The sequence below is a fragment of the Nyctereutes procyonoides genome, unplaced genomic scaffold (genome assembly GCF_905146905.1).
Source record: "Nyctereutes procyonoides isolate TBG_1078 unplaced genomic scaffold, NYPRO_anot_genome, whole genome shotgun sequence".
NCBI lineage: Eukaryota > Metazoa > Chordata > Mammalia > Carnivora > Canidae > Nyctereutes > Nyctereutes procyonoides.
The window spans coordinates 8,350,809-8,363,967 of record NW_026575040.1 but is presented as its reverse complement, the minus strand read 5'-3'; the positions used below and the strand labels follow the sequence as shown (position 1 = coordinate 8,363,967).

Below are 13,159 nucleotides of genomic sequence, written 5' to 3'. Positions count from 1 at the left end.
CTTGGGACCTTTAATGTGTTCAAATATGACTTGAGAAAGGAGGATATGGTGGGGAATTACAGAATCTTGAATTTCTTGAATTTGTTTTGCCATAGAAGCCTATTTCTCTGAATATCCATTAACATTATGAACCTAGTTTGGAAAATGCTGATTTAGAGTATCCTGTTATTCAAATTAAAGCTCTTCAGTGTGAAGCCCCATCAGATTACGTCTTTGTTACAAGTTTTATTTATTTATGTATTTATTTATTTTTAAAAGATTTTATTTATTTATTCATGAGAGACATAGAGAGAGGGAGAGATGCAGAGACACAGGTAGAGGGATAAGCAGGCTCCATGCAGGGAGCCCGACATCCCAGTCTCCAGGATGAGGCCCTGGGCTGAAGGCAGTGCCAAACCCCTGAGCCACCAGGGCTGCCCACAAGTTTTATTAAAATAAGTAAATTTGGGCAGCCTGGGTGGCTCAGCAGTTTAGCGCCACCTTCAGTCCAGGGTGTGATCCTGGAGACCCGGGATGGAGTCCCATGTCAGGCTCCCTGCGTGGAGCCTGCTTCTCCCTCTGCCTGTGTCTCTGTCTCTCTCTCTCTTTCTGTGTCTCTCATGAATAAATAAAATCTTAAAAAAAATAAATTTTGGAATGTCTCAGTTGGTTAAGTGTCTGATCCTTGATTTCACCTCAGGTCATGATCTCAGGGTTATGAGATTGAGCCTCTTGTCAGTCTCTGCACTGGATTTGGGACCTGTGTAAGATCTCTCTCTGCCCCTCACCCCCCAAACCTTAGGCAGGCTGTCACTTTAAGACTTGAACAGCATTTTCCTCCAGCCTATTTTTTTCTTTTTAATATTTCCCTGTAGTTATTGAGGACTCATTACCAGGGCTTTGATTTAAAAAAAATTTTAAGTTTATTTAAGTAATCTCTGCACCCACCATAGTGCTTGGAACTCGACTCCAAGATCAAGAGCCACATGCTCTTCTCACTGAGCCAGCCAGGCATCTCATTCCCAAGGCTTTTTTTTTTTTTTTAAGATTTTATTTATTTGCGAGAGAGAAGAGAGAGCGCAGGAACAGGGGAGGGGGCAGGGGGAGAGGGAGAGGGAGAGGGAGAAGCTGACTCCTCACTGAGCAGGAAGCCCTACACAGGTTTGATCCCAGGACTCTGGGATCATGACCTGAGCAGAAGGCAGAGTCTTAATTTCCACCCCGATCTCCTCCCTTTTTTCCCTCCCCACCCAAGGCTTTTAGAACATTTGTGGACATGTTTTCTAAGCTTATTTTTCTCTGAAAAGCAAGTCTATAAATCAGGATTGAAATATGATAACTTTAATTATTTTTCTTGGACACCCTGGACAGAGTGTATTGAATAATAACCTTAAGATTGGGGAATATTGGAGAAAAATAGTCATCTGCATCCTAAGTAGTTGAGTAATGTTATTTGTAACCTTAAACTTTATCGTTATCTGAAGGGGAATCTCATGATGTACCACAGGGCTCTGTAGTCTTGACCCTGTTATATCCCAGGTTTAAAGAATGGCCTGTATGATTATTTCTGGTTTTGTAGATGGCCCTGGGAAGAGTATGTTAGACGACAGAATCAAAGGGAGTTAGTTCATCATCTCCTGGGCACTTACAAGTGTCATGTACAATATTTAACATAGGTGGTACAGAGATAAGTGCTTGTCTTTGAAAAGCACAAAGTATAGGGGAGGACAGACCAGAAAATCAATATTTTATAACACCATGTATATGCTGCAATAGAGGGTGGAGACGACGATTTGTCAGAGGGGTTTTGAAAGGCTGGAATGATGAATTGGGAAAAAAGTGAAGTTTAACAGCACCTAATATGAAGTTCTACTTTTAGATTTAAAAAATTTGTATTAAAGCATGAGGAGGTTTAACGTAAAAGCAGTTCACGTAAAACAAAAAAATCGAATAAAGGTTTTAGTTAACTTTAAGCTTAGTATGAGTAACTATGATGTGGATGCAACTCCCCTTCATCGCTGAAACAAAAACATAATACATACCACATCCTTCCCCTTGTGCAGGTAAAATAAACCAGTCAGCCTAAACTGCAAATGCCTTATTAGGTTACATTGGTAGAAATACTGTGCTCATAGTAAGAGAGGTAATATTGCTATATTTCAAGATTAGGCTGTTACTTGGATTATTTCAATCGCTCTGAGTACAGTGGACTGCTAAATGCTCCAGAGAACAATGATCAGGGTGGGAAGAGGTCTAGAAACCAAGCCTGTTGAAGGAAAATAATCCTCTTAGCACCTTTAAAAAATAGACTCTGTAGAACACCAATAGGACAAACTTATAGAACCATTGGTTGGAGTTAAAAGAAAATTTTGATTCATAGAGCTTTTCAGTAAGGTAGGTTGCTTTAAGATTATTAGGTTGTGAAGTCTCAGAAGAGTTTCAGCAGAGGCTGGGAGACCATCAGTTAAGGAGGTTATAGTAAAACTGTATTATTAGATGAAGAGTTGGATTAGAAGATTTCTAAAGTTTTATTTGATGTTCTGATTCTCCTATTTCCAAAAACTATCATTTTCCAGTTATCTGATAGTGCCTGTCATTGTCAGTACTCTGCAGCATTGTGTGGACTTTGGCATCTGACTTTTGAGTTGGGCTCCATTACTTGCTAGCTCTGTAACTTTGAGTAGGTTACACCTGTTACTCTGAAATAGTTTCCCTGATAGTTTCCCTCAAGGGCTTCACCTTAATCTCTTTTCTAGGACTTAGAAGGCTATGATTTAAAGACTTTTTGTTTAATATAGAATGCATTTCCCCCCTCAGTTTTTGTTTTGTTCATACTTGTCTTTTCCTCCTTTTAGTCTTCTTACCTTTCTCTCAAATAGAATATACGGTTTCTTTCATAGTTTCTCTTTTTGTTTGAAACTTAAATTAGATGAGATGGTATTTCCCAATTGCACTTGCAGTGTTTTGATTGCTTTTGGTTGGGGGAGTTTGGAAAAGAATCCTCAATCTTTTATAATTTGACAAAATTAAAATTTCTTCAAGCCCTGCTTATTATTTTCAAGTGCTAGATTTTATTTGAAAAGTGAATGGTGATTGTTCTTATGATCACGTCTGGTATTAATTGTGAAAAGAGGCACCTGTAGCTGGAATATTGCATGTGACCTGCAGTTTTTCTTTGCAATATTTCTTAGTCCTGTCTCTTCTGTGTTGACTGTCACATTTCCTTCTTGCCTTATATGTACGTAAATAATTCTTGTTGCTCTGTATTTTAGCTAGAGATCTTATTTCTTAGTCTTTTTTGTTTCATCTGTTCCAAAGGCAGCTACTGGGATAGCTTTAAACACTATTTTTTTTTGACATTTTTACTGCTCCCAAATATGCTTGTTTACTCTGTGTAGTTTTAAGTTCCTTATGTCATTTAATGCCCCATGTCCCAGTGTAGCACATATTCTGTTCTGGCTGAGATTTGTGTTAAGACACTTCTGTTGGTTAGTGTTCATGAGCTTAGGCTCTGGAGTCAGGTCAGGTTTGAGCCCTGTCTCCATCACTTATTTAAATGTTTGACTTCAGGTTTAGTATCAGTTTTCTTGTTCATGCAATGAGAATAATAATGGTCTGTCTTCTTGGGTTCATGTGAGAGTTAAGTAAGTTAATTATGCTTACTATAATTAGTATGTGATTGGCATATTGTAAGCATTAAATGTATATTAGATTTATCATTATTTTAATTCAGTCCATGTAAATAACACTCAGAATTTTGATTGAAAATCTTACTAACCTAGATTCACTGACTATACAGATTGTTTCTGTTTCCCTAACTATGGGAGAGTAGAAGGATGAGAAGAAAGATTTCATTTAATAGAGTTATAACATTACAGAATTTTGGAATTTTAAAGGAGCCTTGGAAAACCTCTAGTTAATCTCTCATTTTTTGAAGTGAGAAAACGTACCTTGTGAAAGATTGTGATTCAGTAAATTAGTGATCAAGTTGGTACTGGAATCCAAATTCTGTATATACTGATATTATACATAGTACATTGTAGGTGTTCAGTAAGTTTTGAGAATCGAATTAATATGATAATTATGCATGTCTGTCTCTGAAAACTAACTTCTCTCTATGTGTTCATTGTTCCTGTATTCCCTTTTTCTTCATACTCATTTAGGAGCTGTGCATTGATCCAGAAAGCATTTATTGAACATCTGTGTGCAGAACAGCCTTATACTTAAATAAGAGTCATACTTTTCCTACCTCTGCCCAAGAAGTTTGGCAGTGTGTTAGAATTTTACACTCTAAACTTTGTTTTTTTATTAGAAAAAATATTCAAATTTTGAAATGTTCTGAGTTAGGTTTATTATTTTTAATATCCAGGTTGTCATCTGGAAGGAGCCTTTTGAAGGACACATCCATATGTTTCATGAAATGTGGTAGTGCCTAACTGGGAATGATGTTTAAATTATCTGTCAGAAATTAAAGCCATGTTACACCAATCTAACAGTACTAAGCTTGTATTTTGCTTAAAGGAGAGCATGATCTCCATATTTTGTCATTAGGTGGGACTAAATGCAGCTGGTATGATGGAATAGAGACCAGGAGAAAATGGAGAAGATCAACTAGAGGAATAGGCCCTCGAGGTCACTTTTCAGTTATCTTATATTGAGAAATAAGTACAAAATGAGAAATTGGGTTGAACAAGATTATTGAGATAACCATCCTGATTTGCTGCTTTAGTAGAAACTGTCTAACTAGGTTTTCTGGTTGAACTGGGCATTGTTGACCGATTACTAATCTAGCTGCTTATTAACTATTTTGAATGGAGAGGATTAGAAATGATGCAGAAGTCATTTTCATTAGATGAAGCATCTGACTTTAAAAATAATAATATATTTTTGTTGTACTATACAGGCTTTAGTTTATGCAATTATAGAATTTTTGATGATTGCTGTTATAGATAGAAAGCAAAAGTATAAATGAAATATAATGTTAAATGCCTAATTTGCCTGTGTTCAGAATTCATTTTGGTTTACTATTGGTTATAAATTGATACCAGATAAAGATTCATAATATAGAGTCTGCTTTATTGTAACTAATCTTCTAAACTGTTGCATTGGGATGTGTGAATGAAAGTAATTATGTTGCTCAACAGGAAGTACTTAATTCTTTTTTTTTAAAATTTATTTATGATAGTTACAGAGAGAGAGAGAGAGAGATGCAGAGACATAGGCAGAGGGAGAAGCAGGCTCCATGCACCGGGAGCCTGATGTGGGATTCGATCCCGGGTCTCCAGGATCGCGCCCCCGGCCAAAGGCAGGCGCCAAACCGCTGCGCCACCCAGGGATCCCCTTAATTCTTATTCACAATTTATGTATGACCTTTAATAATGTGGGGTCATAACTAAAGAAACAATAATACTGGAAATTTTTTTAATTATAAAAAAAGTCTGTAGTACTAAATATTGTTGGTATTTATCTTTTTTTTTTTGAAAGTGTACAACATTTGCTTTTATTTTTTTATTTTTTTTTTATAAATTAATTTTTATTGGTGTTCAATTTACCAACATACAGAATAACACCCAGTGCTCATCCCGTCAAGTGTCCCCCTCCGTGCCCGTCACCCATTCACCCCCACCCCCCGCCCTCCTCCCCTTCCACCACCCCTAGTTCATTTCCCAGAGTTAGAAGTCTTTGTGTTCTGTGTCCCTTTCTGATATCTCCCACACATTTCTTCTCCCTTCCCTTATATTCCCCTTCACTATTATTCATATTCCCCAAATGAGTGAGAACATACACTGTTTGTCCTTCTCCGATTGACTTACTTCACTCAGCATAATACCCTCCAGTTCCATCCACGTTGAAGCAAATGGTGGGTATTTGTTGTTTCTAATGGCTGAGTAATATTCCATTGTATACATAAACCACATCTTCTTTATCCATTCATCTTCCGATGGGCACCAAGGCTCCTTCCACAGTTTGGCTATTGTGGACATGGCTGCTAGAAACATCGGGGTGCAGGTGCCCCGGCGTTTCATTGCATCTGAATCTTCGGGGTAAATCCCTAACAGTGCAATTGCTGGGTCGTAGGGCAGGTCTATTTTTAATTCTTTGAGGAACCTCCATCTTTATCAGAATGTGGTCCCTGCTTCTGTAGTTGGCATAGGTGTTCTCATAGGCTCGTGTGTGTAAAATTTTACATATCTTAAAAGGGGATTAAGTTGAAATGTCTTCTTTTTTGAATCCTGAGAACTTCCCCTTCCTTCCTGCTCATTATCCTGAGAACACTGGAAGCCAGTCCTATACTGCCAAAGCAGAACATTGGAGGATTCCTCTATCAAGAGTGATGAGATAAAAGGAAAGAAAGAATCCTCAAAACAGCCAAATTCCTGCCTGCTCTACCTAGAATGAAGTACCTGAGTCTACTCACTCACACAGATCATTTGATCATGTTTTTAGTATTATACTCTTAAATAAAAATGTACAGCTAGCAATCCCCTGTCATTTGAGGAAAACATCAGGCATGAAAGACAGACCAAAGCTGATAATGAAAAAGAACCTAGAGGTTCCAGAGACCATGTGGGCAGCAGAAGAAAATAACAATGTCAAACACTCTATTTATTTATATCACCAGAGAGAAAATAAGATACTCCATTCATGAAAAATAAGAGCAAAATATAGTGGGAAAAGCAAAGAAAAAAGGCATGGAACAAACAGAACGGAGCTCATAGGAATGAAAAAAATTTTTTAAAAGATTTTTATTATTAATGAGAGACAGAGAGAGAGAGAGAGAGAGAGGCAAAGACACAGGCAGAGGGAGAAGCAGGCTCCATGCAGGGAGCCTGAGGTAGGACTCGATCCTGGGTCTCCAGGATCAGGCCCTAGGCCAAAGGCAGTGCTAAACCACTGAGCCATCCAGGCTGCCCCGGGAATGAAATTTTTAATAGAAGCGTTAGAAGATCAAATTGAGGAAATCTCTCAGAAAATAGCACTAAATGCAAGAGATGTAAAATGCAAGGGGAAAAAAAAACCAGAATAAAGGAAAATTGGAGAATTGCTCCAGGAAGGTTAGTGCCTGAATAATAGGCACACAAGAAAGAGACTAGAAAAAAGATGAAGTAAGAAAATCTCCCAGGATGGAAGTACATGCATCTCTAAATTTAAAAGACTCGGTAATTACCAATCCATACAATGAAAGCAAAAACAAACCCCATGGAAAAACCCAGCCCCAAGATGCAACATTGCAAAATTGCAGAGCATGTAGAAGGAAGCTTTTTTTCCTTTTTAAAAGTATTTCATTTATTTATATGAGAGAGAGAGCGAGAGAGCGAGTGCATGAGCAGAGGGAGAAGGAGAAGCAGACTCCCTGCAGAGCACAGAGCATGACACAGGGCTGGATTCCAGGACCCTGAGATCATGACTGGAGCCAAAGTCATTCTCTTCACTGAGCCATCCAGGTGTCCCAAGAAGCTTCTATAAGCTTCCTTAAGGGGATATATAGGCAACTGTGAAGGATTGGGAATCAGGATGATTCCAAGCTTCTTAACAGCAACGCCAGAAGACAATGAGGAAAGGTTGTTAAAATTATGACGGAACCTGCTTTCCTGTCTAGAATTCATATACTGAGCCAAACTCAATTATTAAGTGTGAGTAAATGAATGTTTTTGGCCAATGCAAAGAATAAACCATAGTTTTCAGTTCCTTCGTAGGAAGCTAGTGGAAGAAATACTCTACTAAAAAGAGAAAACTAAGAGGAAAAAGTGAGATCAATGAAATGGATCCAATATGGAAGAGACAAAGGGAAATTACCAAGATAAGTTGAAGAGAAATTATATGATTATAGTTGTGTACCAGGTTTAGAGTAAGCAGTCTAAATTGGAACTTGATGGAGGGATACAGAAGGCATGTTTTTAAGACAGAAATGAAAACATATTTACCTGATGTATTTGAGTATGTTGAAAGGAAACTTATTATCAGTTTGCAGATGAATTGGTTAACCTAGAAAACAAAGCAAATGCACAAATGGTGCAGTTTTTAACTAAGGAAAGCCAAGTTCCCACCGAAAAGGAAGAGTAATCATGATGTACTTTGGCTCAACTGTGAATATTATTTACAGCCATAGTAATAATGTAAACAATTAGTTCAACCAAAACTTATAATGGGAACATGGGGGTAGAGGTATCACAGAGCTAAACCTAAGTTATTGTTTATAATAAGTTAATTTTTTCCTAGAAGGAAAAATTTTAAGAACATAGACCTGCTGTATAGAATATAGTGAAAAATGCCAGAAGAAATTGCCAAAAAAACTTGAAAGAGATTGCCTCAGGGATGTGAAAAGTGGGAACAGGGCAAAGGACATCTGTTTTCTCCTCACACTATTTGACTTTTTAAACTGTGTGCATGTCTGCTTGATTAAAAAAAATAATTTTAAAAAGATGCCCCTCACAGAATGCTTTCTGTACAGAGTATGTACATTTCTCAGACATTCTGAATTTCCTAGGGTTCTGACAACTATCATTTGGGGATGTAGAGTCAGCAGAATGCTATTTGAGGAGGTAATGATTTCTAGCAGTAGCAGTGGTTGATGTTATCCTTAGTTATAAATATTCATTTTGTTGTAGTGCTAACAAATGGAGATTTTTAAACACATGACAGATTAAAGTATATCGCGTTTTAACATCTTAGATGTGAGTGTTTAGTTTTCCTCTGTGTGTTGTCAACACTTTGCATTGTGAATTGATTGCTCCATGCTTCTCTGAAGCCTTTCGGTTGAGTGATACTTCAGATGTTTGTGTTTCCCGCCCCCTTTTATTTTATTTTATTTTATTTTATTTTATTTTATTTTATTTTATTTTATTTTATTTTATTTTATTTTTAAGTACTGCATGCTTATTACAATCCTTAAGAGTATGCAGCAGCTGCTCCAATAATAGTAATGGATAGAACCCCGTCTTTCACTAAACCTGATTTTAAGCTGCAGTGGTTAATTTGAATCCAGATGCATTCTTTTCTTATCTGAACCAATTTTTGTAAAGCCAAAATATTGAAGCTTGAAATGGAGATTAAATGTTAAATCAATTAGTCTTTTAAAAGGCATTTCTCTTTCCTAATTGAAAGGCATGTGGTTTGTTTCCTCTGAAAGATGGTATCAGTGTAAGAGCACAACATTTGGAGTATTTATACAATATTCAACAAATTTTTTAATTTGCCTAGGCCTCAGGTTCCCTATCTGTAGAATGAGGACAGTATCTGCCTCATAATTTATGATTAATTACACATCCTGTAAAAAAAGGTAAAAAGTAAAGTATAAGTAAAAAGTTATACTTTATGTCATCAGTTTTTTTCTTTTGGCCATCAAGCAAGAGATTTTAGGTGAATTGACAATGTGTTCTTCATATAAGTAAGATGATAATACATCTATGCTGCATTTAAATCCTTAACACCCATAGAATAAGGACAAAAACTGCCATCACTGAAAAGGCTGTGATGATCACTGAGTTTCAGGTTTGTTTGTGTTTGACCTAGGAGAATGCAGTTGAAGTAGAAAGACATTCTTCTCTTTCTAAAATGTATACTACTTTCTGTATAAAAATGAGGTACATTTGACCAATCCCAACCTAAATTTTTTTTAACCGATAATCTCAGTAGCATAAAATTCTGTTATTTCTACAAAAGCAGAAGCTTACTTATTAATGCTTACTTATTACTTTTCAGTTGAAGTGCCAGTTCCTTTTAAAATAAGTCATAAATGTCTTTAAAACTATTTTGTACTCTTAGGACATTTTGGAGAGTAGGGAGAAATTGATATCCTGCTCTCATTATAGGTAGTAATTATTTCTGATCATATTTAAAAAAGGGAAACATTTGTAGGATTTAGGGTAGACTTTATAAAGGCCTATAGTATTTCTTTGCGTGCCTTATATAGGACATAAGAGTTTGGGAGTTCATTTGCATTTGTATTGCAGTTATATATATGACTTCACCATTGTAGATTCTACTCCACCCTTTCTTCTGGTGTGACTGCCTTGTTTATTTTATTTTTTTTCATTCATTTATTTATTTATTCATTGCCTAGGTATTTGATGAGTTTGTACTGTTGTCAGGCCCTAGTGTTAGATGCTGAGGGTGACATTGGCTTGTGACTTAGAAGACCCCATACTGGTCATGGAATTGCTTGTGCAAATAGAAAATTGTAATAAAGCAAGACAAGTGCTAAATAAAGATATGAAAAATGGCTAGTAAAAGTAGTGAGAAAAGAGTCATTAATGTTGCCAGGCCTAATAGACTAAGGCTGACAAAAGCTAGAATTTGAAGAAATACAGTATTTTTCAGGCCAGAGAAGTAGGGGAAGGGCTCATATATGTTTGATTACTAGCTATATTGTACATAAAGCTCTTTATACCCTGTTTTCTATTTGATTTTTTTTACTTGTTATGCACTCTCTCAAGAGCTTCCAGAGGATTGGCTGAGGTAGGGTGGCCTCTCAAGGAGTGGCAGTGAATTAGGAAAGGCATTTTATCTTTTGTGTATTGCTATTTGGTATGAGGTGAGGGATAAAACAGTTGGGGAAATAGAGAGCCCGTGGTAAACTTATATGTGTCTTCTACTCTAACACCTCCCTGTCAGTGGTGGTCAAGTGAGGATCCTACTGTTACTACTATATGATCTTGGGTAAAAACCCTTTCTTCTCTCTGGATTCCATTTTCTTCCACTTTAAAATGAGAGGATTTGTATACATGGGCATTTCTTTTTGGTAGTCTCTTAGTAATTGGAGAAAAAGGAGAAACAGTGACCAAACAGGTTTGGGAACAAAGAGTTAAACAAAGTTAAATAGATTTCATTATTACAACCTTCTACATTATGGCATGTGGATTGAATTCCTAGACTTTTTAGCAGTGGCCTTGCCAGTGGAGAGAGTCAATATTGTTTCCAGCTTTGTCCTTTTCCTAAAACCTTTCCTAAAGGTTTAGTGAAAAGAGCATGGGCTTTAGAATCATACATATCTGGATTTGAATCCTGATTGCTACTTAGTAGCTCTGTGGCCTTAGGTAAGTTGTTTGACCTTTCTTAACTGTAAAGTTTCTTCATGTGTAAAGAAGGAAGGGTATAACACCTTGTGGAGATAATACAGATTAAGGGTCAACCCATATGAAAATACCAAGTATATCTGGTAAATAATGGGTCAAAAAGGATATGTAGTTTTAAAGTCGTACAAATTCAGGGTCAGCATAGAATGTAATACCATTTTTTTTTTAGATTTTATTTACCTGAGAAAGAGAGCAGGTGCACATGGGAAGTGGTGGTGGACGGGAGGTGCAGAGGAAGAGGGAAAAAGGGAGAAGCAGTCTACCCGCTGAGCAGGAAGTCCAAAGTGGGGTTCGATCCCAGGACCCCGAGATCATGACCTGAGCTGAGGATTGACGCTCAACCGAGTCATCCAGGTGCCCTGTGATAGTATGTTATTTATATCCTGCTTGCATCTGGTGTTTGAGGTAGGCTATTTATGTGTTTAACATATAGTTATAGACTTTCCCTCCAAGATAACAAATATTCTTGAGGGCTCATTATTCTATTTTGCCATCCACATAGCACTCAGCACTCTCCTGGAGACTCAGTAAGTGCTTGATTAATAGCTGATAATTGTCTCAAAACAGTGGTGGAATGAGGTGAGATGTGGTTCTACCCGGTATATACGTCATCTTACATCTTTCATAACCCTGGGTAGAAGTCACTGAATTTATGAGTATTAAATTTTCTTGGTTACTTATTTGAAGTTGGAAATAACTAGAATTGGCTGTAACTGAACAAACCATGAGGAGAAAGGGTTATAACAAAGTATTAATTGTAATTTATACTGTTTAATTGTAATATGTTATTGGAATACTAACATTTTACATTTTGTTTTGTCTCTAAGCAAATGGTTATGAGCCTTAGAGTTTCTGAACTCCAAGTACTGTTGGGCTACGCTGGGAGAAACAAGCACGGACGCAAACACGAACTTCTCACAAAAGCCCTGCATTTGCTAAAGGCTGGCTGCAGTCCTGCTGTGCAAATGAAAATTAAAGAACTCTATAGGCGGAGGTTCCCCCAGAAAATCATGACGCCCGCGGACTTGTCCATCCCCAATGTCCATTCAAGTCCTATGCCAGCAACTTTGTCTCCATCTACCATTCCACAGCTCACTTATGATGGTCACCCTGCATCATCACCGTTACTCCCTGTTTCTCTTCTGGGACCTAAACATGAACTGGAACTCCCACATCTTACATCAGCTCTTCACCCAGTCCATCCGGATATAAAACTTCAAAAATTACCATTTTATGATTTACTGGATGAACTGATAAAACCCACAAGTCTAGGTAAGATTATTCTATAATGGTTATTTGGTTACTTGAGGGGGGTGGGGTGGGGAGATAGTTTCAATTTGACCCAGTTTAGTATTCATAATGAAATTTTCCTTTGATAGTAGCATTCAGATTACAATAAGGATCTTTCAGTCTTAGACAAAATCAAATATGTAAAAGCTGTCTTTTAGGCAAAGAAAAAAGTATAGTCAAGTTTCCAGTGATGGTTGCTGACACAGTAAATATTAAAAAGTTTCCAAGAATGTAATAAACCTTTAAAGTGTAATTTTTTAGATTATTGATTAATATTTTTATTATAACTCTTACAAATTAAAAAATTAGTTCTAGTAATACTACCAGCCTCAGAATTCAATTCTTAATTTTCAAGAGTTGATAACATCTAAAACAAATGACTGACTAGTTTTGGTTATTTAAATGAGTAAATGGTTTTAATTATTATAAAAGGAGATTTGAGCTTTGATGTGTAGTATTTCAATTTCAGCTGACTTTTTCAAGTGGATATGTGTGCTTTGCAGGTGCACACATGATCATGGTTTTATAATATGAATACTTGAATGAAATTTTATTAATTTTGTTTTACCATTGTTTGATTAATGTTTAGCATATTAATAGACTTCACTATATTAATCAACTTGTAATTTTAGTTTCGCCAATACTACCTTTTTTTTTTTTTAACCTTACTTTATTTAACATAGAATAAAACTGAATATTGTGATCCTTGATACCTTTGTCATATTTAAAATATGTGATGTCCAGGTGCTGGTTTATTGTTGTAAATTAGTGGTTGACAAGCTGTGGCCAGCAAGGCAACTCCAGCCTGCTGTTTT

At 36.6% G+C, this 13,159-nt stretch overlaps 1 protein-coding gene across 1 annotated transcript in view; it reads left to right on the top strand.

Annotated features, from left to right (window-relative positions):
* Nucleotides 1-13,159, top strand: part of PIAS1 (protein inhibitor of activated STAT 1) — a 117,385-nt gene that overhangs the window by 18,404 nt on the left and 85,822 nt on the right. Inside the window, exon 2 of the mRNA XM_055320102.1 lies at nucleotides 11,882-12,326. Within this exon, the coding sequence (XP_055176077.1) occupies nucleotides 11,882-12,326 (445 nt within the window). The remainder of the gene's footprint in view (nucleotides 1-11,881; nucleotides 12,327-13,159) is intronic.